Source organism: Echinops telfairi, unplaced genomic scaffold (assembly GCF_000313985.2).
Source record: "Echinops telfairi isolate 266 unplaced genomic scaffold, ASM31398v2 ScPeMD7_7458;HRSCAF=8496, whole genome shotgun sequence".
Classification (NCBI taxonomy): domain Eukaryota; kingdom Metazoa; phylum Chordata; class Mammalia; order Afrosoricida; family Tenrecidae; genus Echinops; species Echinops telfairi.
Window position 1 is genome coordinate 15,145,979 of NW_022111358.1, and position 17,876 is coordinate 15,163,854.

Below are 17,876 nucleotides of genomic sequence, written 5' to 3' on the forward strand. Positions count from 1 at the left end.
CAAAGGCCATTTGTAGGCCACTGATCGTCCCCTTACAGAAGGGTTTTGGGGAGAAAACGAGCCAGTCAAGATGTGATGTAGCAACGATGAAAAATACTACTTTCAGGGAGTGGGGAGCACCAAGGGAGGGGGAAAAAATGAGGACCTGATGCCGGGGGGCTTAAGTGCAGAGCAAATGTTTTGAGAATGATGAGGGCAATGAATGTACAAATGTGCTTTACACAATTTTGATGTATGTATGAACTGTGATAAGAGTTGTATGAGGCCCTAATAAAACAATTTTTAAAAAAAATGGAACAGAACTGCCCCTTTGGGTTTCCAAGGCTATAAATCTTTATAGCAGCGGTTCTCAACCTATGGGTCGTGACTCCTTTGGGAGTCGAATGACCCTTTCACAGGGGTCGCCCTATTCATAACAGCAGCAAAATTATAGTGATGAAGTAACAACAAAAATAATTTTATGGTTGGGGGTTCACCACAACATGAGGAACTGCATTAGAAAGGTTGAGAACCACTGCCTTATAGGAACATAAAAACCTCACCTTTCTCCTGCAGAGCAGCTGCAGTTAGCAACCCAATGCTGCTAATCCACTACACCACCAGGGCTCCTTAAGCATTAAGCTGTTAACTACAAGGTCAGAAGTTCAAAGCTACCACCTGCTCGTTAGGAAAAAGATGAGGCTTTGTACTCTAAAAATTTAAATTTACAGCCTTGGAAACTTAAGAGGAGCAACTCTATTTTCTCTGTTGGGTTACTATGAGTCAGAATTTATTTCATGGCAATGAGTTTGGTTTTTTCACATAAACTGCAAGGTCAGCAGTTTGAAACCACCAGCCAGAGGCTCCACAGAAGAAAGACAGGGCTTTTTACTCTCGTAAAGAGTTAACAGTTTTTGGAAATTCATAGGATCGGTATGATTTGGCATCAACTCAATGGCAGTGAGTTTGGTTTTGGTTTATTGAAGTATAAATAATAGAAAAAGATTTATACATAAAGATGCTCAGTATAATGTACGATACTGAAAATCCACAAACAATCCCCAAATGTTCAACAAAAGAATGGTTAAAAACAACAATATATCTACTCAATGAAATAATATATAGTCATTTTCAATGCTTATAAAAAATGTCTTTCAGACTATAATATTAAGGTGTTTAAAAAACAATATGCATAATGTACAGTGAGATTACAACTCAAACACAGAGTAGCCTATTAAAACAATGTTTGCTCTGTGTTTAAATTAAGTATTACTTTTCCTTCTTTTTTCAGTATTTACTATAATTAGCATATAACACATTACAATCAGATTTTTTAAAGGGTCCATTCCTATACTTGGACTCATACTAATTTATATCATTATTCTGACCAAATAAACTGTCACCTATGTCAAACAAGTACTTACACAGTACTTGATGTCAGAGATGTTTACATTGACTCCAGTTGATCTCTTTAGATTCTCATCATGTGATACTACAACTTGTTCATCTTTTGTGATATGGCAGTCCAATTCCAGCATATCAGTTCCAATTGTAACTGCACTGAGAAAATAAAAAGTAGAATAATGATAAGCATACTAATAATTCTGAAATATAAGTAAGCACTTAGGTTACACATTGTTGTTGTGTGTTATCAGGTTAATTCAAACTCATAGACTTTTTGTGTCAGAGTACAACTATCCCATTGAGTTTCCTAAGCCGTGGTCTTTAAGGAGATACGGTGTTAGTCTGAGTACATTAGCGAAACAAATCCACAGAAACTCATATGTATGAGAGAGTTTTATATAAAGGGCAAATGCACATCAAGAAAACATCCCAACCCAGTGCTTCCCAAGGCCACAAGTCCAATATTAGGCCGTATGTCCAAGACCAATCCACAAAGTCCTCCTCCATCTCACAAAAACACACTCAATGATGTCGACTGCAGGAGGAAAGCTGAATCAGTGAAGTGTAAGCATCTCAGCGCTGGCAGGTCTCCACACAGCTGCTCCAGCATCCAGGGCTGCATCAGGGTAGGTCCATGTGGTTTCTCCTAAGGGAGGTCTTGCAGGAAGTGAGCCTTGCCAGCTGAAGCAGAGAACTGGCTAAGGCAGCTGCACCCTGGACCGACCATCAGAAAGCAAGAGACCCAAGAACTAGAAAGGCAAGGCTCCCTGAGCCATTTATCTCTCTGCCTTTCAATTAACCCCACATGTGTTTATCGGCCAGGTTGACACAATTAACTTTAACTATCTCTAATATGTTCCCACATCTTTTTTCCTTTCAATTAACCCCACATGTGTTTATTGGCCAGGTTGACACAATTAACTTTAACTATCTCTAATATGTTCCCACATCTTTTTTCCCTCGGAACCGCTAGGCCTCCTGTATCAGGTAGGACTGGGAATGAGAAAATACAGGTAGTCCTCGACTTACAATGCATTCCAATTATGATGAACTACATCTGCAACCACCTTTTACATCACATTGTACATCTTAATCCCACATCATCTGTCTACCTTGTGTTTACAATTCAAGCAGAATGATACTACTACAATGCTGCAGTGACTAATTTGTTATTATCATTTTCAGATGTAATGTTCCCAACTCCCAAAGACAAACAAAAATCAGATACTGATCATAAAAAGCAATAATAAATCAAAGTAAATTTATAGTTGAGGTATTTGATTTATATCAGAGTCGATTTCCAGTGGAGTATTTATTGGAAGATAACCTCTTCATAAGTCAGGGACTATCTGTACTCTAGATTTAAAATTAGATCATTATGTTGCCTTCTTTGCATAACCAGCTACCATTAATTCTGGCAACTGAACATAATAATAGAAGACACTGGACCAGAAGCTACGAACACAGTTCCTGCTTTCCTTTGGGTACCAGTTACTGCTTTATTATAGATATGCTATATGAGTTTGGACAAATAAATTCTCTCTCAGCCTACATATCCATCCCTATACAAAGATCATCTCCAAGGTTCCTTCCACTTCAAAGATGTCATGACTCTTAAAGAAAGTGTAGCATTGCTCAAGAGTACAAATTCTGATACCAGATTCCCTGGATTTAAATCCTGGCTCTACTACTTACTTAGACAAGTTGTTTAACTACTTTTATGCTGCAGTTTCCTTTTTTGTAAAAAAATGAATGATATTAGCTCCCACCTACTCTGTACCTTTATTCACATCTCAAGTAGCCCCAAACTGTTGCTGCTCCCTTTGCCAGGAATATATTTCTCAGAAAAACCAATACAATAAAATAATAGACAAAATACTTGAACAAGCATTCATTTCACAAATGAGGATTCTCAAATGACCAATAAATATTGAACAACTATTTAACATAAAAAATCATGGAATAGAAGTAAAAACCACAGTAAGATATAGTATACATTCACCAGAACTGATCAAATTACAAGGATTTGCAATACCAGGTGCAAGAGCATGAAGCAATGGCAGCACTCATCTAACAGCTGACAGAGTACAAATTGGCACAATCCTTTTATAGACAAACCCACTCTGTGTCATCACCTTGATTCTGATTCATCGTGACCCTCCAGGAAGGAGTGAAGCTGTTCCCTAGGGTTTCTGAGTCAGTAACTCTATGGAGCAGAGAGCCTCATTTTCTCTTTATATACAGAAGCACTCATGAATTGTAGTTTGCCTGTAATTTGTCCTAAATGGGACAAATGTATCTTCTGTTTTATGTGTTAACTTAAAATAGATATTAAAAAAATACTACACCTCTTTTACATAGATATTTACAAAAAAAGTTTCTTTTTTTGAAAACTTTTATTAAGGGCTCATACAACTCTTATCACAATCCATACATACATCAATTGTGTAAAGCACATTTGTACATTCATTGCCTTCATCATTCTCAAAACATTTGCTCTCCACTTAAGCCCCTGGCATCAGTTCATTTTTTCCCCTCCCTCCCAGCTCCCCCTCCCTCATGAACCCTTGATAATTTATAAATTACTATTTTGTCAAATCTTTCCCTAGCCGACGTTTCCCTTCACCCACGTTTCTGTTGTCCGTCCCCCAGGGAGGAGGTCACATGTAGATCCTTGTAATCGGTTCCCCCTTTCCAACCCACCCTCCCTCTACCCTCCCAGTATCACCACTCACACTACTGGTCCTGAAGGGATCATCCTCCCTGGATTCCCTGTGTTTCCAGTTCCTATCTGTACCAGTGTACATCCTCTGGTCTAGCCAGACTTGCAAGATAGAATTGGGATCATGATAGTGGGGGGGAGGAAGCACTTAGGAACTAGAGGAAAGCTGTATGTTTCATCGTTGCTAAATCACACCCTAACTGGCTTGTCTCCTCCCCGAGACCCTTCTGTAAGGGGATGTCCAGTGGCCTACAAATAGGCTTTGGGTCTCCACTCCACACTTCCCGCCTCATTTACTATGGTAAGATTTTTTGTTCTGATGATGCCTGATACCTGATCTCTTCAATACCTTGTGATCGCACAGGCTGTTGTGCTTCTTCCATGTGGGCTTTGTTGCTTCTGAGCTAGATGGCCACTTGTTTACCGTCAAGCCTTTAAGACCCTGGATGCTGTATCTTTTGATAGCAGGGAAACATCAGCTTTCTTCGCCACATTTGCTTGTGCAACCATTTGTCTTCAGCGATCATATCATGGAGGTGAGCACACAATGATATGATTTTTTTGTTCTTTGATGTCTGATAACTGATCCCTTCAGCACCTCGTGATCAGCAGCTGGTGTGCTTCTTCCATGTGGGCTTTGTTGCATCTGAGCTAGATGGCTGCTTGTTTACCTTCAAGCCTTTAAGATCCCAGATGCTTTATCTTTTGATAGCCGGGCACCATCAGCTTTCTTCACCACATTTGTTTATTCACCCGCTTTGTCTTCAGAAGTTGTGTCGGGAAGGTGAGCATCATAGAATGCCAATTTAATAGAATATTCTTGCATTGAGGAGTACTTGAGTGGAGGCCCAATGTCTATCCCCCATCCTCATAAATAAATATATTTAAATATGTACATGCCTTTATTTAGACCTCTTTATAAATGCCCTTTGTCTCCCAGCTCTTTCCTCTATTTCCTTTGACTTTCCTCTTGTGCCACTATCATGCTCAGTCTTTATTTGGGTTTCAGTAATTCCTCTAGTAAAAGTTTCTTAATGGTTTCTCAAGTGTGTGGTGACCCATTTGGTTGAAAAAGAAAGTGGTCCCTAATAAAATGATTTTTTTTAAAAAGAAAGAAAGAAAAAAGAAAGTGGTTTGAGGGAAATGCACAAAACCAATGATGGGAGCCTGGCTGGAGGATTTTTGAGATCCTGGCTTTTTCAGATCTAAAGAATATAAAATTATAAAGCTGGAAAAAAATTTCCCTTTGGAGTAAATAATTCCCCTATTTTCTAATACTTTACCTACTTCTGATAGTCTAATCCCATCAGCCACCCCACTCTCTAAATCCTGATGGCCATCTGCTGCTATCTAAAGTCTCATATCCTGATACCTCACAGAGGTGCATCTGTGCATATCTTCACACCCCACCATCAGTATCCTAATATCTACCAGTTGTTAGAGGAAAACAAAGAAAAAGCATGGGTCCTCAATATAAAAATGTAAATGCAAAAAGAATATTTACCTTTAACAGAGAACATTTTTTGGCCAATTTTGTGTTTATTGAAATCATGACTGAGTAAAAATAAAGTCTAAAATAAAATATTCAAACCAAAAGTTTAATTGGTAGAATTATTTTTCTGTATTTTTATGTTGTCTCAATTATTAATTGTGACTATTTTTAGAAATGTTTAAGTAGTACATGAAAAATGCTATCTACTTATTGTATATTTCTCTTGGTAACAATGAAATAAAAAAAATTTCCAGTATCTGTAAATGAATCAATGAGCAAGATATAAATTACCCTACTAAAATTATCTCTAATTTGCTATATAAATAACTAGAACTGAATAATTTTGTATCACTTTGGCCTTCAAATTTTCTATAAATAACATGTAGCTACTGCCTTAAACAGCAGGTATTTTATAGCTGAGTTTCTGACACACTAATTGTGTACACAAGAAAAAATTCAGGGAAGCCAAGGTTTCCACATTTCCAGAAATAACAAAACAAAAAAAAATTAATACTCTAAAAAGAGTATAGGCAATTCCACATATTACGTAACAATTTACAACAGACCCTTTGCTGAAGACTTTGAGTCTCATTACATTATAACAATGAGGTTGTATTATTTTTCTATTCCACAGATGAGAAAGTTAGGATTGTATAAGTATACCTCAGAGATATTGCAGGTTCGTTTCCAAACCACTGCAAATAAGGTTGATTATGGCAATAAAGCAAGCCATTTAAATTTTTGTTTCCCCAAGCATATAAAAGTCATGTTTACAGTGTGGTCTATTAAGAGTGCAACAGCATTATGAAAAAGTTTGAGTCATTGTGGGAATTACCAAAATAAGACACACAGTAAACACTTGCTGTTGAAAAATTGTGCGCGCCAATAGACTTACTCAATGCAGGGTTGCTACAAACCTTCAATATAGTGAAAATGTGTATCTGTGAGGTACACTAAAGCAATATACAATAAAACGAGATGTGCCTATATGAACTAGGTTTTTAAAAATCATGAAAACCAGGCCGCTGATTAATTACTTTGACTGTCTGCCAACTTACCCTTCCAGCTATTGTTAATATAATTTGCTTCTTTCTCTTACATTCATGTTAATACCATGGGGACTTAATTGTCCTATGGGTATTTACAAAAGCAGCCTGTTTTAATAACCTAGTTCTATTAGCCCTTAAGAACCAGATTTTAAGTACTCAAGGGCTTAGCACTGTGTATGTGTGTGTGTGTGTGTGTGTGTGTGTGTGTGTGTGTGTGTGTGTGTTTTAGGATTCCTATTTTAGCTCCATGCTTACTGAGGAGAGGGTTCATCTCTCTTCTGTTACTATCTTGCTTTGTTCTTGAGTGCCCATTCTCATCTCACTCAACAAGCCAATTGTGAAGCCCTACTAGTGACAGACCCTGAGTCAGGGGTCCGCAATTGAGAGATGAAAAGTTTCCTGATTCTGTGGACTAAAAGAGCCATCTAAAGGCGATGGTGTTTGTGAAAACATTTTATAAACCACATCAAAGCACTTTTTATATAATTATGAGATACAGCTATCTCTCCTTAGCAGTCTTAATTATTCTTTAGCCACACTCTAACATGAAGAATTTTCCATTTATTTCATTTTTAAACAGTTTTATTACTACTTCATCCACATGTCGTACACTTCAATAATTCCATCATAAAAACAAGAAGAGCTGTATAATTATCACTGTATTTCCATTTATTTCTAAGGTCCTTAAGTTTTCCTGTACATAATCTTGTCCACATAGCATCACAGTTACCCCTTTGGTAAATATTTATGTACCAAAATATTTGTCGTTTCAACTTCCTTCACATGTACAGATTAGTGACACAGTATGTGAAGCTTCTATCTTACATTCAAATATTTCATTTTTTAAAATGGCTTTTTTTCCTGCTATCAAATGTTTGTGGGTATGGAATGAATTGCGTCTCCAAAAATATCCAGTAAAGTCTTGGTCCTTGAGGCAACAATCTAGAGAAGAGCGCAGCAGGCCAGTGACGAGGAAGGAAGCCACAAGGCCCCGAGGAATCCTGATCTGAGACTTCTGATTGGGGGGCAGCACTTGGCACTCCATCTGAACTGGTTGGGGATTACTAACAAGGCAGCCACACTGATAGTCTAAAGGTGTAACACTAGACCGCTCCATGCCTGACTGCAGGAATAGTGATGGGGACTTTTGAAGACTAAAAGGGTGTATGTGTTGTTAGGTAAGCAGGACCCGGGATATGTAGCCCTGAAAGAAAGAAAGACTGGACCGTTGGTTTATAACATGTCCTTCTCTTTATTTTACAGAGAGATAGTCATCTGCTCTATGTCAGGATCCCTGCTAGACTTGTGACTATCTTATGTAATTTATTTATTCATTCATTCATTTATGCATTTATCTATACAAGATAGGCAGGCTGGGCAATCTAGGAGAACCAGTGACTGGACCAATGGTTCCTGGGGGGCATTGGAGGGGAGGCAGGGAGAGGTAAGCGGTGAACCAATAATGACAGCTTCAGGAGAATAGTGAGTGTTCTAAAATTGATGGTGAGGAGGATGTAGCTTTTCTGGTTATGTTTGATTAATCAAATTGTATCTGAGAGGAATTACTGAGAGGTGAACAATGGGGAAACATAATAGTGGAGTAAGAGGGGGGGGAAAGAGGAAAGAAGAAAAAAAAATATATAAAATATTTGTTTATATACATATATATGCAAATGCAACAAAGAAGCAGATGAACTTTGGGCTTCTACTTAAATCTTACCTCAGTACAAGAACGGTTTGTTCTAATATTGTGGCATTGTATGATACTCACCTTCCTGACATGACTGAAGACAAAATGGGTGCATTAAGTAAATGTGGTGTAGAAAGCTGATAGTACCCAGCTACTAAGATACAGCATCTGTGATCTTAAGGGAAAAAACAAAGCCCACATGGAAGAAGAACACTAGCCAGTGTGATTATGAGGTGTTCACGGGATGGGAAGAGGAATCAGAAGTTCAAAACCAAGCAACCAAATTGATGTGAAGGGGCGTAGATGTAGTGGAGACCCAAAACCCACCTATAAGATAATTAGATAATCCCTCTCAGAAGGGCCACATGGAAGGGATGATAAGTGCAGGTGCAGTACGGCACTGATGAACCACATAACTATCCTCTAGTTTTTTAACATTTCCTTCCCTTACTATTATGGTTTTTATTTGTTTTACACCTCATTAATCATGTTAGATTTGCATATGTTCATTTGTATATATAAGATCATTTGGTACATTAAAGTCAAGATAGATAACCCTTCAGAAATAGTAACAGGAGTAATGGTTACCTGAGAGTAGAAAATGGTGGGGAAGTGGGGAGCTGATAGCATTTATGACCCTATAACCCCATGCAATGGGATTGAACAGAATTGTATGTGAATGGATATATTGGATTGTGTAAGATATGGGAGAAAACAACTATTACAGAAAGAAAGAAAGAAAGAAAGAAAGAAAGAAAGAAAGAAAGAAAGAAAGAAAGAAAGAAAGAAAGAAAGAAGGATTCCTGGGAGAATGGTGGGGGAGGGAGGAGACAAAGGAGAGTTGATATCAAGGAGTTCAAGAAAGAAATTGTTTTGAAACTTCTTGTGGTAGCAATTGTACATTACTGCTCAATGTGATTGAACTATGGAATGTTGTATCTGTAAGAGCTACCAATGAAATTATTTTTTTAAATAATAATAAAAAATAAAGCTTTAGACCTGTAGATCTCGGCTAGAAACAGAAGGGTTTCCTTTATTATGTAAATGGAGTCTCAGGGTATAGAACCCCTTTGCAGTGAATGATTTGGCCTATGGTCTTGGTTCTGAGAGTAGAACCACAGCTGAGGCATATGAGTGAGGCTGACTCAACTAAGAGGAATGGCCTGGAAGTTGATGTTAACTAAGCCTCGGGGTTGTGATGAAGACTGACTGCTTGCCCCTGTGGCATGTCACCTGAGCTTTGGTGTATAAAAATGGCCAGCTAAGGGATCTTGTGGTCTCCTCAGCTATGATGTTTGGTGGGATTAGTTAGCATAAATTTTCAGCCCAACTAATTAGGGCAACCTGGCCAAGGAGGCTGGCAGAGGTAGGTCCACATATTTTTAAAACCTTCACCCACAGCACAAATTGGGATGCCTGTGAAAGAGTCATCTTTTCGGTGCAGTTTTTTCTAGTTCAGGAGATGTGCAAATGAACCCCCACTTGTTCTGGTGTCTTTCTGCTGCTTACTAAAAGCAGTAAAAGCTACTTTCATGTGCTAACATTGGAGAGCATCTGATATATTCAGACTTTGATCAAAAGGACACATAGCACCAGGTAGGTCCCAAATGTAATCACATCTGAATTATAAAAAGTACAGGGGAAAAAAAGTACAGAATAGACATAGAGATGAACATGGGGAAGACAAATACAAGAAAATGCCAAGGAATTTTCGCTAGGCCGTGCCCTGAATTTGGGCTTCTGGTTTTCCAAACTGTGTAAAAATAAATCTGCTTTTTAAAGCCACCCACTTGTGGGATCATTTTTATTACAGCAGCATTAGATGACGAAAACAATAGTGTCTCAATGTCCTAATTACTATGCTTCCCAATTTCTTAGCCACTGCTGCCCACACACATTATTTACATATTCTCTAGCCTCTTTTTCACCTCTATTGTAAAATACATGCTTTGTGATTTCTAAATATTTATAAAAGAGCAAGTTTTAACTGGTGATAATTTTACTTATCTTTCCCTCAACTACTCATTCTAAAAGATTAAACCATACTTAAGCACAGTATCTGTCTTCTATAATGGATCTGTGGTTCAGTGACTTACTTAATATGATTCTACAAGCCTTAACCTTTGTATTTCCCCCTCTCTTGAGGGGTCTGGGAAGAGAAGGTGGAGGAAGATGCTGATAGGATAATATGATTCAGTTGTGAGTGATTACTAACAACTGAATAGTCACTGAAAGACTTAGAACTCTTAACATGGGAATTGGCTGATTTTGCCATGTCCTGGGTGTAATATGTGCTATTTCAGAATAAGGAGACGGTGGGGGGTTCTCACCACTACTAAGAAAAATGAACCAAGCTGGCTGAAATCATCTTTTTTGGATCCCTTGATCCCTGGATGTTGAACGTTCTTGAACCTGGAGACAGAACTGTTGCACCAAAGGAATGGCAGCAGCATCAAGAACATGAGACATAGTGTTGGATTTCCTGGTCCACAGAGCAAGTAAAGCTGAGTGCAGGAGGCTCACTTACAGAATGGGCTGCCTCCAGCCACTGAACTGGAGGAGCTAAGTTTGTGTACCTACAGAGCTAGTGCCTCCAGGCGCAAGTTTGTGGTGGGTTCGACTGCCCTTGAGCATTTATTGGCAGTACTATAGGAGCTTTGTAACATTTCCCTGAGCAGGGCAGAGGCTAAGGTCCCACTTGGCTGAGAGGCCAAGTACCAGAGGTGTGCTAGCTGCCATGGCTGAGAAGAGGTGCTCCTGACCAAAAGAATGGTATACTGAGCATTTCTAATACTGAATTGTAACCTGTTAACTTTCCCATTAAACCCCTTAACTGTGAGTATGGTCTCTGAGTTCTGTGTGGCCATTGCAATGAATTCATGAACCCAGCAGAGGTGTAGATAAATAACCGACTTTACAATGCGCTCTGTCTGATAACAAAGCTATTCACATCCCTCAATTATGGTCAGAGGGGATTCACCCAGCAAATGGATTCTGGGCTCCCACTGTCACCCGCAGCGTTCTGCAGACCAGGTGCACAATTTAAGCTCTAATACCATTTCCTCCTTCAGGTTTGGATTTTATTATTTACAATCCTTGGACTTGAGATAGCACACAGGCTGGTATGCTTCTTCCATGTAGACTTAGTTGATGTTTCACTAATCTTGAATTTGATTCTCATTTCCCCTTGTGAAGTCAGAGGAGGTCAGACACAGCCCCCACACTATTCCTACAGTATATTTGTATTTCTACTTTTATATCTGTACTTTGTATTTGTACTGTATTTGTACTTTTATACCTTGAAAATTATAAACCTAAACATTTTTTTATTGTGCATGAAGCAGAGATATTTAAAAACAAGTGACAACAAAAAACTTCTGCATAAGTTCTAGTATCAAGTTCTAGCAATGAAAAAAAATTGAAATATTTACTCTTCTTCTTAGCAAGGTAAATCAGGAATAAAGAATGCCATTTCATTTCTTTTCTCCTAGATCTTGACAATACTCTTTAATTTCTGCTGATAAAGGAACTCATACTTTATAGGTAGTCCCCGATTTGCAGCATATTTGAGTCACCATGAAGTGTACTTATGACTATCTATTTTTTTCATACATCTTACCATTAGAAATTTGTTCTACATGCAATGTTGCACAGCATATTTACTAATATTATCATTCTCTGATGTAATATTTGCAACCCCCAAGGACAAATAAAGATCAGATTTACAAAAACACTGATAATAAAAGACATTAATAATGAAATGAGGTATTCCATTTATAGAACAGTTGTCAGAATGGAGCCCTGTTCCAAGTTAGGGACTGCCGGTACAGTCTTCTGAGGCCTTTAAAATACAATGTAAGGCAATTTTGTTATCATATGAAAAGCAAATTTTAAAATAAGTAAAAAGAGAGCTCATAGAACAATAAGTTATAAGACTAAAAAAATCAAACAAAAACAAAACAACCCACAACATTACCAATAAAAAAAATTTTTTTTAAAGAGGTTAATGAAAACTATTGATTTCCCTTTTAAATAATTTTGGTCAACTAATAAGCAACCTTATAAATAAATATATCTAATAAACATTTGCAATAACATATAAAAGTTTTCATCTGAAGTAACAGAAAAACTTGCACAAACTTGTACACATACAGAGAAAAATACAAAATTTTTAAAGTTATTGAGAGGTACCATGTGGTAGCTAAAGAAGGCTGTGGTACTTTCCAAGAGTTACTGTTTGAATACAACAGTTTAAGAACTGCTAATGATAAGAAAGAGTCCCTGGATGGTGCAAATGGTTAAGTGTTTGGCTACTCACTGAAAGGTTAGCAGTTTGAATCCACCTGGTAGTACCTCTAAATTCAGGCCAGGGCATTTGCTTCTAAGAGGCCTCAGCCTTAAAACCCTATCGAACAGTTCTATTTCGCACATGTTGGGTTACCATGAGTCAGAATCAACTTGATGGCAACTATCAATATAACAACAAAAGTGAAAAATGAAATGTTGTATTTAGCAAGTAAAATTTATCTAAATTAGCTATTATTCTTTGAAAAGAAACATACTTCAAAGAATTAACATTTTCAAAGACAAAAAAATTTTGTGATCTAGTCAAATGTACCATCTGCAGACCTATAGAAAAGGACAGTTGGTAAAAATTTAACAAAAAATATGAAGAAAAGCCTACAAAGTAACAATAGTTGATCTGCACTCACAGATTCCATACTGAAAATTTGCTTACTGCTGAGATGTTAAGTGTTTACAACCCCAAAATTATACAGCACCACTGTAGTAATTTATAGACATATGATAGGGTACCCCCAAACTGGAATTCCGCCCCCCAAAGCTATGTATTAAAAAAATTTTTTACAAAACAACCTTATCACCTTCAAAGACTCTACATTACATTTAATACATTTGTCAAATCTGTGATTACATTCTTGGAAATATTTTTCAAACTCTTTTGTTTGAATGGCTGACAGCACCTCCCGTATTTTTTTCCTTTACCTCCTCTACATTGATAAATCGCTGTCCTTACATGTCCCTCTTCATTCACAAAACAAAAAGAAGTCACAAGGAGAGGGGTCAGGTGAGTAAGATGTGTGGAGCAAGAGAGGCATTTTGTTTTTTGCCAAAAACCAGCGCACTGAGATGGCTGCCTGAACAGGAGCATGGTTGTGGTAGCAAGTTCTCCGTCTGCCACAAATCAGGCCTTTTTTTTTTTTTGCACACTGTTACACAATGTTTTCAGAACCTCTAATAGAAAGCTTGAATAACAGTCTAACCTGGTAGAACAATATTCAAATGCACTACAAGTCAACATTTTCTTCTGTTTGTGAAGTTGACGGAAGTCTAGAGCAAGGATTGTTATCAATTGACATTTCACCTTTTTTGAAACAATAAAAACACTCATAATACTTGAATTTTCCACAGAGCACTGTTCTTGTAAGTTATACTCAACATCGCAAGTTTCTGTGGGATTTTTCCTGAGCAGGAAACAAAATTTCACAGCTGCACGCTGTTCTCCTAAATTGGCCATTACCAAAAAAAACAATGAGGTTTTAACGAAACCTTTTATGAAAAAAATTCACTATGATTATAGAGAATCTTTCCAGGAGATGCCACTGGGTGCACTAACTCAGATCGAGTTGCTTGATGCTCGAGAGTGGGAAAAATGCACACGAAAAAAGCTCTGTCCAGTGGGGCTTTTTCCATTTGGGGGGAAGTAGTAGACCTGTGGAAAATGTGAGTCTTTTGAAAAGCACATTCCCAGCTATGATTGAACAAAGAGATGCTATGCCTTCTTAATTTAGCTCTCAGGTTGCACAAAAAGTCCTTTTCATGGCATACTTAGTGTGGTTTGTTTTTGGCTTTTTTGTTGGTGTTCTTGCTATTCCAAATGTCCCCAAAGCCCAGTACTGAAGAGCTGTCTAGTGTCCCTAAGTGCAAGAAGGTCATCATGTGCCTTACAGAGCAATTAAGTATATTAGATAAATTTTGTTCAGACATAAATATAGTAAGTACCATGAGCAAATCCACAAGTTCAAAGTTAATGAATCAACAATACATATTAAATAAAGTACCTCTAAACAGAAACAAACACAATTATGCATTGATTGGCTAGTGAGCCTAACCCTGTATTTCCACTAGGAGTCATAGTCAATATTCGTTAAATTTGTATTTACTGAGAATTTCTAGAACATTAACCGGCTGATTCTGACTCTTGAAACCCTGTGAGAGAGTAGAATTATGCTCCATAGGGTTTCCAGTGGGCGAGTGTTCAGAAGTAGATTTACCAGGTCATTCTTCTAAAGCCTCTTTGGGTGAAGCCAAGCTTCCCCCCTTTTGGTTATCAATTGAGCATTTTAATGGTTTGTACCACTCAGGGACTCCATTATAGATTGGGGAACTACATGAATAAAAAAATTTATTGTATGTTAAGCACACCCCAAATTCTAAAATCATTTAAAGTTACGAGGAGTTTTTTTTCCTAGTCATAATTTCCTTTATATCCCAGCCAACGGGTAATTGAGAGAGAGAGAGTGTGTGTGTGAGTGTGTGTGTGTGTGTATGAGTGGAAACTGTATGTGTATGATTTATCTCCACATTTAGCTACAGATACCTAAACATAAAATCTCATTAGAGAAAAGAAAAGCAACTTAAATTAAACCATTCTATTACAGTCTGTGACAAAAAAGAAAGATATAAAATTTTTGAACCTGTAAGAGACATTTGCAATCACTGTCAAAAGGCATCCTATAAGAGAACAGGTAAAGGATGAAAAATACAAACAGGATATGACTTAGACAGAATGAGAATATGGAGTAGTGCCTCTGGATTTCCTAGCCTCAATTATTTGTATACAACAATGGGTCACAAACTAAATAATGAATTATTTTTCTTACTAAAGTGGATAAGTAGTATTGTCCATTGGGTTGAAATTTTCATATTCCCTATTTTATTTTTCAAGGATAAGAAAACAATATTAAAAAGAAAGAAAGAAAACAGTATTCTCACCATTACCACAGACCGAAGATAATCACTACTCTGAGACACAAAAGACAATATTAATCAACTTTCAGTCCAGTCTCTCCTACTGTTTCTCTCTGAAGTGTTCTAAAAAATTTCTAAATGAAATAGTAATAATTTATACATAAAGTATTTTCACTTTACCTTACTTTTAAAAATAATGTTCTTGAGGCCATAAAGGAAAACAACTAGATTTCAAGTCTGTATTAAAAAGTACAGGGTAGAACGACACATATTCTTGTTCATAAACAACAGCTAATGGAACAGTTGTTTCATTTTCTCCTTTTTCCTCTTCTCTCCAAAACTAATTAGCATTATAAACAGTATGTTCCTTGTTACAAATGCCTTCTTTCAATGTTGGAACTATAATATCTTTTGACAATCCAAAACTCTGATCTAGATTTGTTTGTGTGTTTTTTCTAAGTATATAGAAGCCAAGCACTTTTTATAACACTTCACACTATATTAAAAAAAAAGTTACTTTAATAAAATGGAAATAAGTATCAAGCATGGATGTTTCATGTATACTATTCTTACTTTGTAAATCATTATCATCTTAAAAATAAATTATTTTTAAGTACCTTTTTACATACTTACTGCTGAAAGGCTGTCATTGTGTTCTCCAAATTTTCTCCAGCACCTATAAAAATATTAAACTTCATTTACTTAGCTATTCTGAACATTTTATTTTAGTAAGAAATTCAGTAAGATACATCTAGTGGATTCTGATACCCAGGTGCTTATTATGTATTGGATAGTTTGGTAGTTACATAATCTGGTGTCAACTTGAGACTATTAAGAGGGAAGAGGTGGAGTTTAGGCTGTCAATCGGGTTGCAGCTTGATGACCTCATTTGGAGGCACAATGGAGATAAGTAGCTCACTAGAGGCCAGACACACACCCACTGCGAGACATTCCTGTTGACAAGCCACATGGAGCTATACTGATGGAACCAGAGTCCTAAAGCTGGAAGAGCCACATAGAGATCCATGCCAGCACTGAGATGCTTCCACTGCCACTGGATCCACAAGACTTTCCATCCCCTGGCCTGTGATTTTCCTGCATTGAGCATTATTGCACAGCTGCATGAGTCTGAAGAAGAATTTATAGACTGGTATCAGACATATGGGCTAATATCAGACTTATAGACTTGATCTGGACTGGGCTGGGACGTTTTCTTAATATACAATTACTCTGTAATAAAGTTCTCTATTACACACATATGAGTGTCTCTGAATTTGTTTCTCTAGTTAACTTAGACTGACACAGATACACATTAAAATAAAAGTGTTTTAAAGAATGTGATGGTATTTTGATTTTTTTCCCTTTTCCTTTTAATCAACAACAGGAAGAATCAAAGATCAAAAAATAGTCACAGATTAAGGAGGGGGTGGTTAGGAGACCTAAGTATGATTTTTTTTAATCTACACTACCTGATTATTTATCATAAAGACTTGGTACACACATACACATGCATACATGCACACACACACACCCTCAAAGAATTAAAACAATCTCTCCTCTGCATTCCCACAGTATCTTGTGCATACCTCTACTAGCTTACTATAGTTACAGTGCTGGTGAAGAATACTAAAAGTACCACGGGCCGCCAAAAGAATAAACAAAGCTTTCTGACAGGAAATACAGCCAGAATGTTCCTTAGAAGAAGCAAGAATGACAAAACTTTGGAGATGTTATCAAGGATATCATGGTTGGTAAAGTGGAGGGGCAGCAAAAGCAAGGAAGACCCTTCAGATGGATTGACACAATGGCTGAAAGGATGGGCTCAAGCACAAGTGTGAGGAGGGTGCAGGACCAAGTGGTGTTTTGTTGTACAACCCTCATGGGATCATTATGAGTAGAACCAACTCGATGACACCCAACCACAAACTATAGCATTATTACATTACAGCACAAATTATGTACTTGCTTCCTTCATCCCATACATTCCTTGAAAGTAGCCAGTGTTTTAGTCACCTCTGCCTACAGGCCGAGTGAAATGGTTACAGGTAGGACTCTGGACTCAGGATGCCTGGTCTCATATCTACATGCTGCCTATGTGACCTTGGGCAAGTTATCTCTCTGTGGTTGAGCTTCTTTATCTAGATGAGTGAGGATAATGATAGTAGCTATCAGGTAGGCCTGGATAATGCAAATGGCTTAACTCAAAGTACCATGCTTCATCATCTAAATAATTGCTACCTGTTGAACATTTCTTAATCAGGGAGTATTTTACAATGAATGGTGCATCATAGTTTAATTGGCTATATTTTCTCTATCTTGATAGTACACAGAAAATTGTGTCTTCTCATACATGGTATTAGATTCAATGGAATACTGCAGTGAGCAATGAGCATTAAGGATTATTATTACTGCTGCCGTTCCTATAGTACTAGGTAAAGAGTAGGTATTTTGTGAACATTCACTGAACATAGTAATAATACTGTAATAAAAATCGTACAGCTCTAGATGTGATAATACTGAATGATAAAATTACCTAATACTATAGACTAG

General features: G+C 37.3%; 1 protein-coding gene across 2 annotated transcripts in view; it reads right to left on the bottom strand.

Moving 5' to 3' along the window:
* Positions 1-15,998, bottom strand: part of GDPD1 (glycerophosphodiester phosphodiesterase domain containing 1) — a 41,898-nt gene extending 25,900 nt beyond the window's left edge. For both annotated transcript variants that reach the window (XM_013005758.2, XM_045299670.1), the window contains exons 1-2: positions 15,960-15,998; positions 1,404-1,539 (exon numbers count right to left, since the gene is read on the bottom strand). In XM_013005758.2, coding sequence (XP_012861212.1) covers positions 1,404-1,539; positions 15,960-15,976 — 153 coding nt within the window. In that variant the 5' untranslated portion in view covers positions 15,977-15,998. The remainder of the gene's footprint in view (positions 1-1,403; positions 1,540-15,959) is intronic.
* Between the last annotated feature and the right edge of the window lie 1,878 nt (positions 15,999-17,876).